Source organism: Rhinolophus hipposideros (genome assembly GCF_964194185.1).
Source record: "Rhinolophus hipposideros genome assembly, chromosome: 8".
Taxonomy (NCBI): Eukaryota; Metazoa; Chordata; class Mammalia; order Chiroptera; family Rhinolophidae; genus Rhinolophus; species Rhinolophus hipposideros.
The window spans coordinates 75,772,138-75,792,251 of record NC_138054.1 but is presented as its reverse complement, the minus strand read 5'-3'; the positions used below and the strand labels follow the sequence as shown (position 1 = coordinate 75,792,251).

The 20,114-nt window shown below is 41.4% G+C and overlaps 1 protein-coding gene across 3 annotated transcripts in view; it reads right to left on the bottom strand.

Annotated features, from left to right (window-relative positions):
• Nucleotides 1-276: 276 nt before the first annotated feature.
• SRSF4 (serine and arginine rich splicing factor 4) overlaps nt 277-20,114 on the bottom strand; it is a 28,545-nt gene continuing 8,707 nt past the window's right edge. The window contains exons 1-8 of one of the 3 annotated variants that reach the window (XM_081054841.1): nt 16,677-16,777; nt 16,320-16,430; nt 14,123-14,204; nt 11,894-12,036; nt 10,886-10,998; nt 7,521-7,735; nt 3,782-3,871; nt 277-3,514 (exon numbers count right to left, since the gene is read on the bottom strand). In XM_081054841.1, coding sequence (XP_080910967.1) covers nt 2,692-3,514; nt 3,782-3,871; nt 7,521-7,735; nt 10,886-10,998; nt 11,894-12,036; nt 14,123-14,196 — 1,458 coding nt within the window. In that variant the 5' untranslated portion in view covers nt 14,197-14,204; nt 16,320-16,430; nt 16,677-16,777 and the 3' untranslated portion in view covers nt 277-2,691. Of the gene's footprint in view, nt 3,515-3,781; nt 3,872-7,520; nt 7,736-10,885; nt 10,999-11,893; nt 12,037-14,122; nt 14,861-16,319; nt 16,431-16,676; nt 16,778-20,114 lie in introns of those variants that run through there. The other 2 variants (XM_081054842.1, XM_081054840.1) reach the window with 2 other exon arrangements.

Genomic DNA, 20,114 nt, shown 5'->3' with positions numbered 1-20,114 from the left:
CCGGTGTCTGGCCCACAGAAGGCACTCGGTACTTACAGCACCGTGGGCCAAGTCACATGCCTGTTTCCAGAAGAGGGGCCTTGTGGGTTTTGTTCATATGTTGCCCCCAGTGCCAAAGCAGTGCTTGGCCTACGGAAGGCACTCAAATTCTAAGCTAACATTGTCGGGGGTTGGAGGACATGGAACCGCAGTCTCTTGTTTGCAATTGGGCCTGGTGCTGAAAACAAGATGAAAAATGTACACAAAAGTACTCATCGCTGGCACATGTTTGGAACTCGTGCTTTTTATTTTTACTTCTTCCTTTTCAGAATCTCAGTAAATATAAATGGCTTTAAAATTTGCTGGGGAAAAATGACTGCAAATCCCTTCTATGTATATGGAACTTCTGTACTGTTACACTTGAGAATCACGCGTGCTAATGCATTGGTTAGAATAGAATGTGCCTTAAACATTTAAGTGAGAACTTTCCAATGCTCATGAAATTGAGTTAAGTTGTATGAAAAATGACATAACTAAGTTTAGAATGTGAAAGAACAAAGCTTGGAAGAGAATTTGGAAAAATAAAGAGTTGCTGTGTCAGACAGTGAAATTTAGGTGAATCTTTAGAAACTGGGCTTTAAAATCAGGGAGTGCTGAGTCCTTAATCACCTACTGGACATGAACACGAGATCCGAGGAAGCGTCACCTTGTCACGATGACACAAGAATGAAGAATGGAGGGCAAGCTCTAGGGAGCTGGAGGGGTTTCTGGGTTTGGCTGCCCAGTCTGTTCCTGAAATACCATGTTTCCAAAACTCAACTCACTCCCCTACCTCTTCCCCATTCCTCAAAAAGGATTCACCACCTGGGATGGCCTCTGCCAGCTCCTTTCCCCAGGTCACGGGCTGATCTTTTCTGTTCCCTCAGGTCACTGCCTTCGTTCAGGCCCCACAGCATCTGCAATTACCGCGTTTCCCCAAGTGTGGGTTCCCTGCATCTCATCTCCCACCACTCACGGTCACATGGACCTTCCAGCAGCAGTGCCACAACCCGTCTCCTCAGGTTCAAACATTTTCTGTTCCCCAACGCTCACAGGAAAGCCCAAATTCCTCCGCCTCGTATTTAAAGCCCTCCGACTCAATCCATCCTGCCAAACTTGCTTCTCTTACTGCCATTATCAGACTCCATGTTCCCTGGGCACCGTCCTGTGCTTGCCCAGCTCCACGGCTTTGCTAACAGATGTCTTTCAGCAGGAATGCCTTACACCCTCACATCTCCAAAGGTTCAGTCTATGTGCTGTCTCCCCCAAGATGTATCTGAACCCAGATGAAGTTTTACCTTAGTGTTTTATCATTTGCAACCAGATCAAACTCCAGGAGGGCAAGAAACTGGATTTGCCTTCCCAGTGTGTCCTACAGAATATGGTCTACAGAAGGGGACAGGACAGTATTGTAAATCTAGGAACAGTCCCCAGTACATTCACAGGCAGCAGTCTGAAAAGTGGCTTTCTCTCTTCCCCAGCTTGCTGCAGCATGTGACGAAGGTTTTAGCATCCACCCGCTTTCATGCCTCTCAATAGTCCCCCAAGGGCAGACACCAGACTGGAACACTGTATCTGGTGCCTCGCACAGAGCTGGGCCAGACAGTGATGCAGAGAACGTGGGGGCCAAAGCTCACCCTGCAGTTTTCCTTCCTGGTTTTTCATCCGTCCGAGCCCTGTGGTGAAGAGGTTCCACGTCAGAGGCACGGCAAGTCCAACCGGCACGGAACAAAGAACTCTGTTCAGGAAGAACTCAGGTGGTGACGCTCCAGGTTCCCAAACAGATTCATTTCTCATCAGCTTGGCCAGAAGCTTCGTAAGAATGGAAGGACTGTAAATTCCTGAGAAACTATTCTGTTGGGTGAGAAAAATCTTTAGGAAAGTGTTGGCTCCCTACTCACGGTTGATCTCAAGGAACCAAACAGCCATTGCACACTGACCTTTTCACGCTACAAAAAGAAGTATCAAGAGAGCTCAGGCAATGCAACTTGGATTGAAGCACCATGAAATTTTGTCAAGCAAAAATAGTCTTTATTCAAATTTAATGGAAACAGGGGTCACTATACTTTGCAAGACGGGGAAAAATAAAATTAAAAAAAACTCTTTTCTTTTCTTTTTTAATATAAAACAATATAATCACAATACCAGAATATGGAACTCTACAGTTTATTTCCTATGGGTTACTGCAGGTATCAATTTTCCTTGACTGTGCTATTCACAACTTTGTTAAGTCCCAAAATATGAAACCAAAGTGGTAGGAAACCTAAGACTTAGCACTTTCACTAAATGGCATACATCAAAGGGCATCGATTCAAGGGCAAAAATGGTTGATCTCACCATACCTACCTATGTCATCATTCCAGCCTCAGAGCCGTCCAGGTACTGAGCTCCCTGTAGGAAAGGCCAGGCGGAAAGCCACGGCATTTTGGATATTCTACTGTGGGCCATGAGTAAAGGGGTTTTTCAAAGAGAAGATTGTTTTCAGTCGAGCAGGAAGGCCTGGCGCCAGGAGGCGTTACGTAGAGGAAGCACTTAGATTTAACAACTGTAGACACACCATTAGGGGAGTTAAAAATGTACAGCAGTGACGTATGTTCTACTTCAATCACTTGTGCTACGGCTACCAAACATGTACAAAACTTCTCGGGTAGTTCCAGCTGTGGTCGCAGCCAGTTAGGACCGTGAGTGGGACCGAGATCTGGACCGGGAAGGCGACCTGGATGCGGACCTGGATCGAGACTTGGACCGAGACCGGGTTTTTGAAGCGGACTTTGATCTGGAGCGTGACTCTGACTGGAGGGTTGGTTTGGATTTGGAATTGGACCTGGAGCGGGCCCGGGTCTCCTGACCGGCGCCAGCATCCTCGCTCTCCCCTCGGCCTTCCCGCTGGCCGGACTCGGACTTGGCGCGCTCCCGCTCCTTGGACGCCGAGCGGGACCGCGACCTGGACGGGGAGCGGTCGGCACCTTCCTTCTTCTTCTTCTTGCTGCTGCTGCCCGACTTGCTGTCTCGCTTGCCGCTGCCTTTTCTGCTCCTCTCGCTCTTGCTGCGGCTGCGGCTGCGGCTACGGCTACGGCTGCGGCTCTCTTCCCGGCTTCTCTTCCTCCCCTTTCTCTTGTCCTTGCTTTTGCTGCGACTCCTGCTGCGGCTCCGGCTCCCGCTCTTGCGGAGGCCCTTCTCCTGACTCCGGCTCTTCTCCTTGCTCCTGCTCCTGCTCCCGCGCTTCTCCCCCTCCGCTCTCCTCTCCTGACTCCTGCTTCTGCTTTTGCTCTTGCTTTTATGCCGACTGGGACTCCTGCTCTTGGACTTGCCGGTGTTGTCGCTGTTCTGGACCTTCTCTTCAGCCTGGTCTTTGCTCTTGCTGCGGTGCTTGTCTGCGCTGCGGCTGCGGCTGCGGCTCTTGTCATCCTTGCTGGGGCTGCGGCTTTTCTCCTTCTTGCTGCGGCTGCGGCTCTGGCTGCGGCTGCGGCTCTTGCTCCGGGAATGGGAACCCGACCTGAGGAGACACAGCAACAGCCGATCACATGCAACTTCACATCTGATGCTAGTCATGAGCTGGAAAGACCCAAGGGAGGTGGAGCTGTGTCCACCGGGTAACGCGTGGCCTGCTCTGGCCAATGACTGCTTTCTGAACCCCCATGATTCCAGTCCAGAGCTGGAAAAACTGGGGTGAGGGAAGAATGGTAACGGTTAAAAACCAATGTGGCAAATGGTACGGGTGTTCCCTGCTGACCTCCCTCCACTTACATCAGGGGAGACTTACCTGGACCGAGATCTACTCTTAGAATGACTGCTTTTGCTGCTGCCGCTTCGGCTTCTGCTCTTACGAGAATGTCTGCTTCGAGAGCGAGACCTAGGAGAAGAAAACATTTTTTTTAAATGCTCACTGACAAAATGCTAGCTAAATAGTCAATTAACACATGCATTCAATAAAAAATTATGTACAGCACTGGCTGTGCCCAGGCAAAAAGCTGAAAGAGAACCCTTTCCTGTGCGCGAGGCCCACAGATCTAGTTGCTCACAAACCTTCCATCTGGATGGCTTACTTGAAACTCTTTGCATCTCTAATCCTGAACCCACTTTCCCCTAAGACCCGCTTTTTGCTGGGCTCCTCCCTTATTTCCACCAACGTCACTGTTATTTACCCAGTTCCTCAGACCAGAAACCACAGCCACCCTTGACTCCTCTCTTTCCCTCATTCTCTTAGATACTGATGATTCTGCCTCTTCATTTTCTCCGGTCTATCCATCTCTGCTGCTGCCCCGAGCAGGCCACCACCATCTCTCCCCTGGTACCACAACAGCCTGCCAGCTCAACTTCCAGCACTCTTATCCTTTACTTATCTATTCAACTCACTGTGATTAGAGAGCCATTTAGAAAATACACTCCAAGGTTAGAAAAATCTTTAATAAGCCAAGACTGTGGACTCTTCTTATCATTTCCTACCAAAAGCAACCAGGGCTCCTTGGGGGAAACAACTGATCCCAGGTGTAGGGAAGGACATGCACAAGATGGGCCTAGAACATCTCATCATGACACAAGAGGAAAACTTTCACAGATTCCTTGGCACCATCACTAACGAAAGGACTCTTGCCAAAAATTTTAACCTGTATCTCATTCACACCTCTCTGGACTTAACTTCCAGTTCACAGGAACTTCAGGGGGTAGAGTACAAGTTCAATGATGTCAAGCGGAAACAGATAAATTCAGAATATGGAAAAGCATTAAAGAAACCCCCACAAAACTAAGAAAAGTAAATGTCATAGGAGCAAGCGGGTCGGGGCACTGCTTCAGTCTGAAGAGAACTGACAACCTCTTGCTATGTATGAGTGGACTGGATTGGGTCCTGGTCAGGGAAAAAACACAGCTATCAAGACATCCATGGAGTAACTGGAGCAACTGGAATGTGGCTTGGACACTGGATGACATTATAGACTCACTATTAATGTTCTTCGGTTACAAAACAGAAGTGTGGTTATCCTCATTCTTGGAGACACATGCTCAAGTATTTAGGAGTGAAGGGTAGTAATTTTTCCAACTTCCCTTCAAGTGCTACAGCAAAATAAATGTATAGGGTGTGTGCACAAATATACATACACACATACAGAGCGAGAAAGACAAAGGCAAAATGCGAACAACTGTTGAAGCTAAAGGAGGGTATGTGGGTATTCATGAACTATTCTTTCAACTTTATGTTTGAAAATGATCACAATAAAAAGTTTGGGGAAATATTCAGTAAAGCAGATTCACACAAAAATCAAACCCAAAAGATACTGAAACCAGAACCAATTTGAAGGGCTCCCACTGGCAGAACAATCTGAACATAAAAAATTTTGACTATAATAGGTGAAACATAAATATATAAACATCCAACAATTCATTCAAAATACTGAACCACCACCCTCATCACCACTTTGGAGGTTGCCAAAGCACATTTCATACTCTGAAAGTTAGTAAATAAAGGTAATAAACCTTTATTTTGCATTTCCTATAAAAACTCTATTTGAGGATAACAAAAGAATGGATGAGGGAAATCATCCTTTATAGAGTTACAGTCTTTAAATGCAGAAGGAATGAGAAAATTAGAAAGTCATCATTTCCCAAACACCACTGGGTGGCTCGAGGTAGAACTATGAGGTGGAATGTTGACGGTGCAGGCTGTTGTCAGCCTGAACACAACAGTGGTACATGTTATCTTCATTAAAGTGGGACATCCAGACACCAAGACGTGATGCAACAGGAAGTACAAAGCACGACTTATGAAGCGCAATTGGCCTTATTCTAAACGCCTCAAGATCTCACTATGAGTTTATAGGAAATATGGGGAGTAGGATAAAGGAACGTGTTAAATGCCACTGTAAGGATGCAGTCAGCAAAATCTCAACTATGGGAAAATCTTTAGAACAGGTAATCATTTTTTCGACAACTAAATGCATGGACAATAAAAAGAGGGTGAAGGAGGATATATCAGTGGTTAAAAGAAGAATTAAGAGACATCATCTGATTGCAATGTATAGACCTAGTTGGGATTCTAATATGAACAAACCAACTGCAAAAATACTACTTGAGATAATTGGGGAAATTGAATACAAATTTGGTAGCTGGGATATGGTTTATTTACAGATGGAATGACAGGATGTCTAGACTTGCCTTAAAACAATGCAGCAGGAGGAGCTGATGAACAAGACTGGCGACATAAAAAGTATTAAAGTTGGATGGGTGACAGGTACAAGGGGATTCAGGGTTCATTAAACTATTTTCTCTAATGCTTTAGATATTTGAAATGTTTCCATAATAAAAAGTTAAAAGACAAAAACAACAAAACCTGAAAAGCTTATTAGTCTCCAAGGACTTCCACTGCTCTTAAATCCTTAACCTGGCCTGCGGGGCTCAGATGGATCTGGCTTCTCCTGCTGCTTGCCTCTCTCTACTCTCTACTTATGCTCTCTGCCCACCATCTCCAACTTATCCTTCAGGGGAAGCTTCTTTTTTTTTTTTTTTTTTTTTTTAATAGTTAAGAGATTTTATTCTAATAGCTATAATTACAGTGCTTGTTTGTCGAAATGAAAACTGAAAACAAGTATACAAAACAGTTGATTACTAATTGTGTATTGAAAGCAGTAAGAGGTTCTACGACACCAGATAAACCAGTTTTGAGGTTTTCCTCAAGATAAAGTTTAACAGCTCCAGCTTCTTCAGTGTTTATCAAAATACAAAAGAAAAAAAGTAGAGGTTGTCGTTTTTGATGGCAAATCTGACCCTTGCAGGCTGAGGGAGTGAAAGCACATGTGGAAGGGGGCTCCAAGGGGCTGGACTCTAGGATGATCCACCACCCATCTACCTGTGCTCCTGCTGGTGAGACCCAGACACCCTGGAGTGAGCAAACATGCGTGGGGACCACAAGGCTCTCGCTCTGGCCAGAGTGGTCCCACCAAAGCACCCACGCTGACCCAAGGGAAATCTGGGGTCAGGGGAAGCTTCTGACATGTCCTTCAGGAAGCCTTTGCTCTCCAGACTGGTTCTGCTCTATACCTTTCCTTCGACATACTTGGCACAATGGTAATTATTTGCTCAATGCCTGTCTCCTTCACTAGACTGAGTTTCATGAGGGCACATATCATGTTTGTCTTGTTCACAAGTGCCTGGCCCATTTGCAGAGCAGCTGTCAAATAAGAAAGTCTCCATTCTTGAGTAGCTGGAGTATCTGGGTAAGCATGGGACTAGTAGCCATGTTGGCCCCAATGAGGATATGAGCTGGGGGACCCAAGAAGAAATGTTAAAGAGGGTCATTGACACCTGTCTCAGAGAAAGGACCTTATTTCTGTAGGTACTCATAACATTAGCGTTCAAGAGCTTTACAAATAAACATTCAGTTCCAAGTTCTGAGTTTTGAACCAGATGGAACCATGTCACTGAGAATTCAACAGGAGAATGAAAAAGGATTATCTCAGTATTCATTAATGAGTTTACAGTGAGCTTTAAACACATCACATCAACAGTACCTTGAGTGACTCCGGCTCCTGGAGTAGGACCTGCGTCGTCTGGATCCAGGCTTGTCTTCCACTAATCTGATTTTTCTGCCATTGACTTCAGTTCCATCTAACTTTTCCAAAGCTCTTTTCATATCGGAATAAGACACAAATTCAATCACACCTTCATTTTTGCGTCCCTTGTGAGCATCTGCATATGTAACTTCTCCTGCCTGACGCATATAATCCTAAAGAATAAGAAAATAGCCAAATAGGTTAAGACACATTTTGTTAAAGTACCTAATGCAATCAATATAACCAGTTTTTCCTTTTCTTTAGGAAGAAATGCCAGTTTTCCTCAGAACGAAGTTCACTCTTAAAATATTTCCATCTACACACCAACCATTTACTGAGGTTCTTTAAAGCATCAGGCATTAGGTAGGTGGTACAGATAATTAATAAATATTTAACTGTTCTTTTAAATAAAGTTAAGTGTGAATATAAATTTTTAGTTAATGATCATTTTCTAAATTTTACAGTGGCATGTGCTTTAGAAGCTCATGTCACGACATTTAAGTTGGGACTTTTACATTTCATTATAAATCCTTGTTTGAAAACATGTATAGATATTGACAAATATCTAAGGTAAAATGTAAACAAACCCATAAAGGGATTAGGAAATTACCACCTCAATTGTATTTAAAATTGTTGTTACGTTATCTCCTCAAAACAAATGAAAGACAGGAAGGCCACAGAACATTACTGTCCGGATCTGGCTTCCAAGTGGTCTGACCACGCACGTCCCTTCGCTGCTCTCAGCCTCTTTCCCATTCTCTCTGAGGACCTGATATAATCCAATGAGAGAATACACCATGCTACATAAATACTAAAGTGATATATGATAAGAGGAGATATTAGTGTTTGAAAAGAAAATGAAATTGGGGTAAATTTAAAACTCAAGAGACTTAGGGCTAATTTCTCCCACGTTTCTTTATATATAATATACACTCAATATTTGTAGAACAAATTAATAGATATTCAGCAGCAGTTCATTTTTGTTATTACTTTCCTCTCCGTACTTACAAAATTATAAACCTCGAACACACTCTTTCATACTATTTCTTTGCTCCTTGCATCATAAAACGTTTACGTCTTAACGTACACTATTGTTGTAATTAGTATGTCCAATACTTTTTCTGAGGATTTCCCAAATGTTGGAGCTTTTAGGTTACACATAATTTTTTGCTATTACTCATAATCCAGCAACGAACATCTTTGTACAAAAATTGCTTTACTTTAACTGAACTATTTGCAGGACTGGAGATTCTGGGTATAAGGCAGGGGGCCCATATATTAGCCAAATAGGGATACGTTTGACAGTGAATGAGGAAGTTATTAAGTTATGCCAAAACTGAAACTGTTAAATAAAGTTATGTGTGTAAGTTGAGATATGTGATATAATTCTGGCAACAGGCTCAAAGAGTGTCACTACTTTTGTTCTACATTGCCATACTTCCAAATTAATTTAACAGCAGCTAACAATGAATGTTTATTGAATGATTTAATTCAATCCTAATTACAGCCACACAGGGTAGATATAATCATTACTCCCATTTTACAGGAGAGAAAAGTGAAATACAGAGATGTTAAGTAAACTGCACAAGGTCATTCAGATAGTAAGTGGATGAGCCGGGGTCTGAACATAAGCAGCTATATCTCAGAACCTGAATTCTTAATATAGCCATGCTCCGCTTAATGATGGGTGCTAAGAAATGTGTTGCTAAGCAGTTGTGTCATGGGAACATCATAGAGCGTGCTTACACAAACCTAGATGGTGCAGCTTACTCCATGGCTAGGTGGTATGGTATACCACGGGCATAGATGCGGTCCACCACGGACCGAAATGTTCTCATGCAGTGCATGACCGCACTGCCCAACACTATGGGAGAAACTCCCCATCCTCAGTGACACCAGAGGTATGCTACTGTATGAATTTCATCTCAACACCATCTTCACTGGGCATTATAAATTTATACATTTTAAGAAATAATAACCCTTAAATCTGTTTTATTTTTGCACTTCCTTTAATCAATAGCTAGCATTTATTGTGCCAGGCTTTTTATACAAAAATGTATTCAATTCTCATAACTTTGAGTAAAAACAAGTATTAGTCCCGTTTCGTATTTGAGGGATATAAAACACAAAAAGAAAATAACTCAAAGTAAAATAACTGACTCGTACGTGGCAGAAGCTGGGATTCAATCCGGCCAGGTGGGTTCCAAAGCCTGCTCTTAAGGCTTTACGACTCTCTCCTAAGAGTGAAACTACCAAAGGTAGATACACAAGGTAAAGCCAACTGAAGACGTTGGCTAGGCTCCATTTCAACCCAAAATTTGAAAGCCTTTCAAGTTTCTACCCAAAATGTTCAAACCTTAACACTCAGAATACTGGAGTCATTCCTTCAGTGAGCACAGTGTTTCTGGCAGACACTTAGTAAGGGCCTGTTGTAAGGCTGACAACCAACACAATGTACTAGAAAAACCACCAGCTTATGTCCCAGCTCTTCTGCTAAAACCAACTGTGTAATTAACCTTTTCTGGATCTCACCTTTGTTATCTAAAAACTGTTGGAAGCAATTTTAAAAAAGGAAAAAGAATTATATAAAAGTGCTTGTGTAAGTTAAAACTGTATGAATGTAAAGGATTCCTAACTACTTGCTGAACCTAAATATACTCATGCACTTTGCTAGACGGCTTGTTTAATGATGAACTAACACATGAAGCAAGACACGAAACTCTGAATATCCTTGACCTTTGTCCTCCTAAGACCATCCAGGTTAAGCTTTTCCTCCCTATTGAGATTAAAAACCAACACTTCTCAAAGAATGAGCTGGGATCAGTACACTGGATGGTCAATATAGTACTGGGCCTTGATTTTTGACATTAAAACTCTTTCAGGATAAATATTCCATGAAAAACAAACCTTATGAAAAAACGTGGGTCAGAAAGTCATTGTTACCAGTGAGGAGCTACAGTGGAAGTGCACATAAACTTGCCTATGATGATTAATGTTGCAGGAAAACATTGGTGGTTGCAACTTTTTCTTTAATTGATGAGAAATCACATTGGCATGTCTTTATGTAACATTCTCTACAGAGGAAAATTTCCCATGTCATAGATTGTCCTTAGAGTGATAGGCCCATAATGTACGGCAGCAGTGAGATTCTGGTGTCTTTTGTTTCTAAAGTTTCTCCTACAGAAACTTTAATCAGAGAATTTCTGAATGCTTTGAGGAAGCTTTCAAACAGGTAACACTATTATATCCTATGTATAAATCCACCTGTTTTCCAACTTTAATTCCTGCCCGACTTTATCCCAGAAGGTTAATGGGGCCCAAACCTTTAAGTCTTGCCAGCTGCACCGACTTGACAAATTTTCCACAATAAGTCTGTATTCTGTGCGGGTAGGAGGGCCGTATTTATCTCGGCCACTTCTTCTATAACCATATCCACCTTTGGAAGGTTCAAATAGATAAGATTACTTTAGTGGAGGAAAAGGGAAAAAACGACACAGCACATATTCCCCTTAAATATACCATTTATCCCCACCCCAAATGCACATGTATTTTAACTCTATCCCCACCCTTAATTATAAACAAGTTCTTATAAAAGAGCAATCAACTAAATATGAAAATTTAATGCAATTTATAAAGTTGTAAGTATATATTCATTAATATTTATATTTAAAATTAACATGCATAAATTAAAAACTATTAACAATTTAACAATTTAGAAATAAGTAGCCAAATTACTAAATCAGTTACTGGTGTTACTCACAGTGATTAAAGTTTTTGTGAATATTTTATATGGAAAAAAAAAAAGATTTTCAGGCACCTATTTCAGTTTAATCTCATCTGTGTCTAACCCTTGGGATCCTCACCACCCAGGTCTAATGGGGAAAGGTTGCGGTCGTCACATGGCTTCCTGTTTTTGGTCAGCCAAGGGCCACAATGGTTCAAAGAGCCACGCATGGAAAGGTAACCCAAGGTCAGCAAATGGAACAGGCAGTCATCTTAGCCTCAAAGGATTCTTTTAATTAAAACATTGAGGTCTTTGTTAAATCTATGTTAAACAATTGCATTACAGAGAAAAACAAAACAACAACACAAACACACATCATTAAACATATTTATAAAGTATTAAAACAAGAAATTTATGCCGTTAATTTAATTTAAATTAAACATTATCAAAGATATTTATTTGCAATTTTACATTTAAAAGACACATCATTTTTAAAACAAATGGCTTCAGTATCAATACATGTCAATGTAATATTAATTACTTTAAAAAAAATTAACATTTCATAGCAAAGGCATGTCACTGATACAGATGCCCTTTCAATGCTTACTGCGTCCAGAACCGTAACTGCCGTCTCGACGTGGGCCGCGGGCGTGCTCAACAATGACTCGCTCTCCACACAGGTCTTTGCCATTCAGTTCGTAAACAGCGTCGTCTGCATCACGCAAATCGTCAAACTCCACAAAGCCGTATCTAGAAGAGAGCAAACAAAATCCTGGTTGGCACCAGTATGCCATCCAGCTTCACTAACATTCAAGAGAAAGCAAAGAGGTTCATGCTTAGCAAAGGTTAGGTGGGGTTTGCACACTAAGATCAGTTTTCTCTTCCCTTTAGCTGAAACCACTCTGCGCTGTACCAACAGGCACTGCACCCGGACTGGGAGACTTCTCAAGGCAGACTCCTATCTTTCTAGTAGGAGGCTGGCTAAATGGAGAGACCACTTCTTTTTCCCCCAAGCACTTGGTGGCAACTGCAAAGACCTCCACAGCGAGGCTTGGAATAAGGTATCAAAATACATAATTCTATCAGATTGAATATTTGCTCTTTCAAATCACATAAAACTCATCAATTAGACCTACATTCAGGCACTGTGTCTTAACTGTTAAATCATGTTTGGAATAACACACCATGTTAAAAAATAATCACAGTATCTCAAATCTCCTCAGTGAAATTTTTTTTCAAGTTCCTGTTTCTCTACCTAAACAAATTAGTCACAAGTGAATTAAAAGTTCTAGAACTTATCAGAGAAAAATATTTGGAACTCTTCACTTCCTCATATTCCAAATTCATTTCTGAGATTTTAGGTAGGCTGGAATTCTCTAAAACCTATACACAACTGTGCAAACTTCTATACATACTACTGCTAGGAATTTCCCAGCAAAGAGGTTTGGTGGTTTAAAACATAACTGAAAAGAAAGCAACCTCCCCCAATCCTATCAATGCTTGTTATAGAGTACAACTTATAAAATTTTGTAATATATTTATAAGCAAGGTTAAACAACCTATAAACTGTATTAGCAATGAACTTTTAGTTTGGTCTAAAACAGCTGTGAAAAGTCTAGCTTTGTGACCACTGCCTATATTTAAAAACCAAAGCCATCTTAATGATCATACTTGATCACAAACGAAAGTTACCAGCAATGTCTTTAAACTCCAACACAGGCAAACACTGATAAGTGTTTCTCTGCGTTTAAATATACTGGAACGAAAAACAGGCCACAAGGCTTGCGAAGTTCATCCAGCCTGACCAAAACGATTCTAATTTCTTTGGCATGTAATGCTGTACTCAGCAATATGTTAAGTGAGTGAGAGAATTCAGATTTGTGGAATTCTCCCTTTACTAAAGAGTTCCTTTCCAACAAGAGTTTCTTCAGGTGACAATGGACATAGAGCTAACAACTCTGGAGGGTTCTTTATGAGGAAATGTGTATGAATGACATTCAAAGGTTAAGAGTCACCGAATCTCAACTCCGTTAAAAAATGTAACATAGACTCAGTTATTTAATAGGAAATGTTTTGCAGTTAATACAATTCAGAAGCCACCTGGCTCAATTTACGGGCTATGAAGTCTTGAAAACACGTTTCCGTGCTTCCATAGGCTGGAAGTGCTGAGCGGCTTAATAAGAATGACTGCAAACACGAGGCCATATTTGACAAAGTAACACCTCTCCAGATCATTGGCTGTCTATGTTAAAAAGTGCTTTAGCTACTAAAAATCTAATAGATAATATATTGCAGCTGCTCTTTCATTTCTGAAATAGGGTGGGTCATCAGGAAAGTTAACTACCATTTTTAGAGGAAAAAACTTAAAAAGCAAATACAAAAACAATTCTAACTACTTTCTACTTTGGTTTATTTGCAAATAGATCACAAAGCCCTCCCCACAAAAGTACCTTCCTTAATTTAGTTGTCAAGACTAGTCATAGGTCTGCTTTGCCCACAGCATCACTACTCTTGGCATCTTATGACAGGGATGAGAGAAAACATTCAACACAGGCATGATGAAATGGCCTCCACACCCCTGAGAGTTACATACTGCCCTGGCACCACTCAGTGACCCTGACTCATCTAATGTGATGTCCGAAGGAAAACACAGACTCCTAAAGATTAAGTAAATAAATCATAGTTTTCTTAGGGTTTGCAACTACTTGGGGGTCAGAGAATAATTAGGGTTTGCAACTACTTAGGGATCAGAGAATGCAGGACCCTAAGCTCTGTGAGTCATCTGAAATAGAAAGCCAAGCTTTGGTCAGGAACCAGTGTGATGCGGATGTCAGACCTCCGTGGGAATGCATCCTCCCAGACAACCTTCTGCAAGCTCATTCTGCTCCAAGGCTGACATGCAGAACTCATTCTGGCCTCTGAGGGAAAGTGAGGACAATCTGTTAAGTGGAGGCAAAATGACCTAAAAACAAAAATTAATGCTCAGACAGACCTATGTTTCTTTGCAGCTGAGGCTGAAGGAAGGCATATCTTGTCAATGAAATTCTCCCCAGAGTTGTAGGGACCAATTCGTGTTATTAAAGAGTAATGGCCCCAACAATCCTTCCTTAATATTTACTTCTAAAAAGTAAACAGGTGGGTTACTTAGTAGCCACATTTTGGGGCTATTCAAGTCACTTATTAAAATAGCTGACTTGAGATCAAATTTATTTCACAGGAAAATTTTGGCTGTTACTCTGTGAAAAGCCACAAACTCTATTTGGAACATTTTAATGTCAAGGTCCAGTCCAAGGATAAATCAGGCATCTGACTGTCATTTTTCTCTGCCACTGACTTGCTGGGTGAGTCTGGAAGATTAAACCAAATATTCTCCTCCACCACAGGTATTCTCCTCCTCCACATACCTGATAGGGACTTCCTGTTCCGAGAGCAAAGTAAAGACCAGGTCAGTGTGGTTGCTTCTACCACATTACTGTTTATTTAGATCTGCTTTACTCAATGAATGACTATTTCATTCAACAGAGTGAAAGCGTTCCCCAAATAAGGCAGGAAGGCTAGATAACAATAAAATATTACTTAACATTAATTAATCTCCACATACTAGACAATGTTATCTTATTTAATATTCACAATACCCAAGAGCCAGGTACTATTACCCCCGTTTTACAGATGAAGAAACTGAGGCACACTAACTATTAAGACTAGAACAGCAAGAACTGGTCTGGGTTCTAGTCCTCATTCTGCTATAAACCAACTCTGAAAAGCGTATTAAAATAATTTCATTCCTCTGGGTCTGGTTTATTCATGAAATGAGGGAGCCATATTGCATACCTCTATGGTTTCTCCCAACATCAGAAGTATGACAAATAATGGTAGGTCCTCCTCTGGCTTAATAATGGGATAATTTAAACCAATATGGTAGCACCAGAGGTATCCAAGAGTGACAGATGGATAGGGACAAATTAATTTTTATCATGTAAAATACCTTTTAAAACTACTGTATGGGTCCCAATTTTAGTTTTATTTAAATATTTTAACTGTCTGCATTTTTAGTGCTTTCAAGAAAGTAAAGTGCTCCCTGGTAACTAACGTCAGAGAATCTTTCTAAATCCATCTTAACATCCCTTTGTGCTTTGCAAAAAATAACATCAAACTAATCTCTGCTCCCCAAAAGCACTCTCCTCTTGAATCCTTTAGGAGGGATATAAACCCACACATGCATGTATCATACTGTGTATGTTGGCATGCATGTACATGCATACACATCTCGTGTAACCTGTGAATAAGCCTCTCAATCACAGTTCGATAGATACATTTCTTAATTTCAGCCACAGACAACCTTCTTCTTCTGCTCTATTAAAAACAAGAAGCATCTTTCAATAATTCTAGTACAAGAATGAAGAAGATGAAGGAATTCTGGAGAATGAATCCAAAACAAATTTAAAAATCCCTCTAGGGCAGGGTTTGATAAAAACAAAAAAACCTTCCAATATTCCTCCTCTTGCTGGACTCCCAGAGGCCACATCTCTCAACCTTTCTCCCATATGTCTAGGTGAAAGAACAAAAAGCAATTATTAAATGTGTACTAGTCTTCGATTAAAAGAAAACTCCTTTCCTCCACATTGCTCTGCTATTGCCTTTTCCCAGACTCCTCCCCTGGATCATGTTTTATCCTGATAAATTTAGTCAAAAAATGATGGGAGGGGAGTTCCTGTCATTTTTTCCTTAAAAAAAAAAGTGGGCACCATGATTTGTACCAAGTATAGACAGGTATGTGGACACCACACACAAAAGCCACACTGACTGAGCGGCTGTTCTGAACTTGAGTCCATTCTTCCACCGTTGACCATCTATGGCTTTCTCAGCCAACACCTAATACGCCGCTCAGGCTATCAGCCAGAACTCTGAAACGCTAGGACTGGAAGGACTTTAATTTTAGAAGAATTTACCCAGGAAGAATGATCATCTGAGCTTGTGTTGTTGCTAAATAGGCTTTTCCTGATTCTAATAACCTAGCCCAGTGGTTCCAATACCTCTATGTTCTGCTGAAGAGGATGTGGAGTTCTTATCTCACCCCTTTTGGAATGCCTTAGGGTCAACTCTGTCTTCCAAACATCTCTGAAGAGGGAGACTGGAGAACAGTCCTGTGTGAAAAACACTGAGCGTGACTTGCTCGGGAGATACGCTCATCAGTGGCTCACTGGGCAGGGCGTGCCTAAGAGGTGCTCAGTACCCGCTAACTGACAGGGAATGGATATGGGGAGCCGGGGAAAGCAAACCTCCATGCGTGTGCCTGAGGTCACCCACCAATACTGCTTACCGAGGGGCGTGCCTTGGGTGTTCTCTCTATAAGAAAAATTTGCCCCTTTCCACAGTGGATCTCTGCTCACCTTTGTCCTAAAACTGTGCCACATGCTTTTCTTTGTATGTGGACATGACAGTCCTCAGCCAACCATCAGCAGGATGTGAGTTTTGTTTTCCCAATGTGGTGAGCCATTCCCACATTCACTCATTTTCCTGGTAAGAACCGAACCTCTCCATGGCTGGTCAGGATTAGGGTTGTTGCTGTAGCCAAGGAAAAATTTTCATCTGTTGAAGTTAACCCACGGGTTGGCTTGAACCCTCAAACTAGCATCAATAGCACTGTACTTCAAGGGCAGAACCCTTACATCTACCCTGAAAGAAACGGCATTCAGTGAACAGGAATCAAAGCACTCAGGGTTGGTCCTACGCTTCAGCCAACTCGGGTTATGAGGTGAAGTGTTTGGACATATTGACAGGACAGCAATAAAAGACAGTCCTTCTTGCTGTCTGCATGAAGTGCTTGGAAAACTGCAGAAAGACACTACTGCAGCCAACTCTCTAGTGTTCAGGTGAGGCCAACTTGGAGAAAAGCCCGTGAGTGAGAACTGTAACTGCCCCTGATCCCAAAGGTCTGCAGCATTCCAGGGAAGCAGTGGTCAGGCCCTCAAGTACAATTAACCAATGTCCCAGTCACTTCTCTGGGTCACTGATTATGGTTGCATTTTGACCTTCCTGCTAACAGAGGGTTGTTTATAACCCATAACTAGGAGCTCCTACTACATGAAGTAGGTTCCTCTGGACATTTTGGCCTCCCTTTCTTTAGCCTCAGAGGAGGGAGGGCCATCAAGGCCACCCGGAGAAGGCGGATGACTTACCCGTGCTCACTGAGTAGCAGAGCTGGGGTGCGACTTCAGGGCTCACCAATACCCAGTCTGGGGCTCTTTTCACGTCGGCAAACTGGCAGTTCCCGCACACCAAGAGCTCTCTGATTAGAGCTAGTGTGGATTCCTGGTCTGCAAACGTTGGCCACAGCTCAGTCTGCACTTGATCTTTCCCCACCTTCAAAGAAGAAAACCTACCTCATGATTTCTCTCTTCTGGAACCCTGACCAACTCATTCACTCCCAACAACCTGCAATCACTTTCGACTATTCCTCTTTGGTTGCCCATTCAATCTATTGCCTAGTTCTACAATTTTCTCATTCTGTTGGGCCCTCAGGGCTTTCTCTTCCTGTTTGATCAACTTAATTAATTCTAGGCTATGGCTATTTTTATTCAGCCAACTTGTCTCTTACAAGTAACAGGGAAAGTCAGCTGCTATATTTCTTCTTCTGCCCAGAGGTCTATAATGGCTCCTCAATATCTTTATGTCATTCTCTAAACCTGGAATGCCTTGATTACACAAGGTGAATCGTACCAATCTTCTTCCATATATTCTTTCATGAGTCTCAGAAACTTGCCTGACTCCAATCATTTTAACATTTTCGTCTAGCTTCAGCATGTCTATTCAATTTTACGTTTTACGTGACATTTTTGTGGCCTTTCAAGCCTTGTTCTTTTTGCTTTCTGCTTATCCTCTCGTTTGATTAAAAGCTCTTTAATATTTAGCATAGTGCCTAGCACATAGTAAATAATACTCCATGTTTCATTCATTCCTCATCATAGGTGCAGAGCATACTACTACATTCCCATTTTACAAATGAGAAGACTGAGGCTTGGAAAGGCTAAGCAACTTGCTCATTGTCAAGGAGCTCATAAGTGGTATAAGCTGAATTTGAACCCAGATCCATCTGACTATAAAACCCAAACTCTTAACACAAGGTTACACTGCCTTTGTAAAGGCAGATGCTTCTCTCCCACAGTCCTGAGTACAATCCTTTTCATTCAACAAATGTTGCTGCTCAATTTGATAATCTAACCTCAGATAAGTCAGGTTGTATTAGACTTTTTTTGACACAGTGGGGTAAAGTCTCCAGAGAAAAGAGAAATTTATCTTGGGGCAGGTGAAGCACCTCTAAGCTTGGGGTATGTGACAACCAGGTTACTTTCACTCGTCTTTTGGTTCCCATTAGCCAGTGTCAGCCATCTGGTCCTTCCGAAAACATGTGTGGGTTCAGAACATAACAGACTAGAAGAATAGAGGAAAAATAAGATTATTCTGTGCAATCCCCATTCTGGAGGTCCCATATCAACCCCTAGAATCTGTCTTTGGTTTTAAGCTCAGCAAAAATTAGACCAGCATAGAGATGATAGAAAATTGGGCCTACAGGTAGTAGATGTGAATGAATATTGACAATATCATGTATTTAAGAATGCATTTAATTAGTTTGTAAGGAACGATGACTGGGACCAAAATAATATAAATATAAGCATGAATGATGGGGAGAAATGGACCAGAAATCAAAGAATACTAAAGGTTTACAGACTTTCAACTATACAAAGGATTATAGCAGCAACCAGAAAAGTACTTTGCAGATAAGCATTTAAGATCTGATTTAATTTCAAACTACTATTAACACGGCTACTACAGCCCACCAGGACTCCTTCCTTTTTCAAATTCCTTTGTAATAACTTTCACAACTCTGAGGCTTACTGTAATCTCATAGATGTAGAAACTAAGACTTAGAGCAGTTAAGTAAATTGCCAAGACTACTCAACACCTGGGATTCTTCAAAGCCGGGTCCTAACCTAAACTTAACATTCCATCGCCATGTTCTACTGCCTCCTATACACCAATAGAAAGAAGAGGCCCATAAGAGCAAACACAGTTTGAGAAACACAAGCTCTAGGAGGACAGAAAATCTGTTTCATTAAATTATGTGCGGTAGGTGACAAATGCCCACATGAATATTAGCATCTTATGAGAAAAATTAAACGGCAAGAAATATAATTTCTGCATCTGATGTGTACTAATACTAGTAAGTTGTGAACATCTGTTCTCTAAACTACTAGTGGAATCAAACCTATAAATTAACTATCAAATTTTAACACCAGTCTAGGAAAACACAGAAAGGTAACAAGTCATTAAGACAATATCAGCTCATCTCTAAAGGAATGTTCACATGCAGGGGTGAGGAAAATAGAATAGGAACAATAATTATCCTAAAAACTAAGCCATAGAACAAAATTCCTCCAGAATAGTAGCAGGCAGAGGGGATATATATCAAATTCAAATTTTGTCTTACTTTGTAACTGTCCTATCAACTATCTGCCAATTTGTTTCAACAATCCAAAACTGTTTAAAAACTGAACTAAAGTTACCAAGCAATTTCACTTTTACTAGGCTGCCATATTTCTACCTTACAAAATGGGACTACCCCCAGAAAACAAAACACTTGCAAATAGTCTGTGAATCACATCACAACCAAAATCTCCTGTCATAACCAGGTGTTATTATTTTGACATTTTCAAGTCAGCATGGCTGCTTTCCTCAAAGGGAGGCAAACACAATCACACCTGTATCCATTTCAATTTTTGGACACTTCAACATTATGGATAAATGAAGTTAAAATATCTCACAAGAAA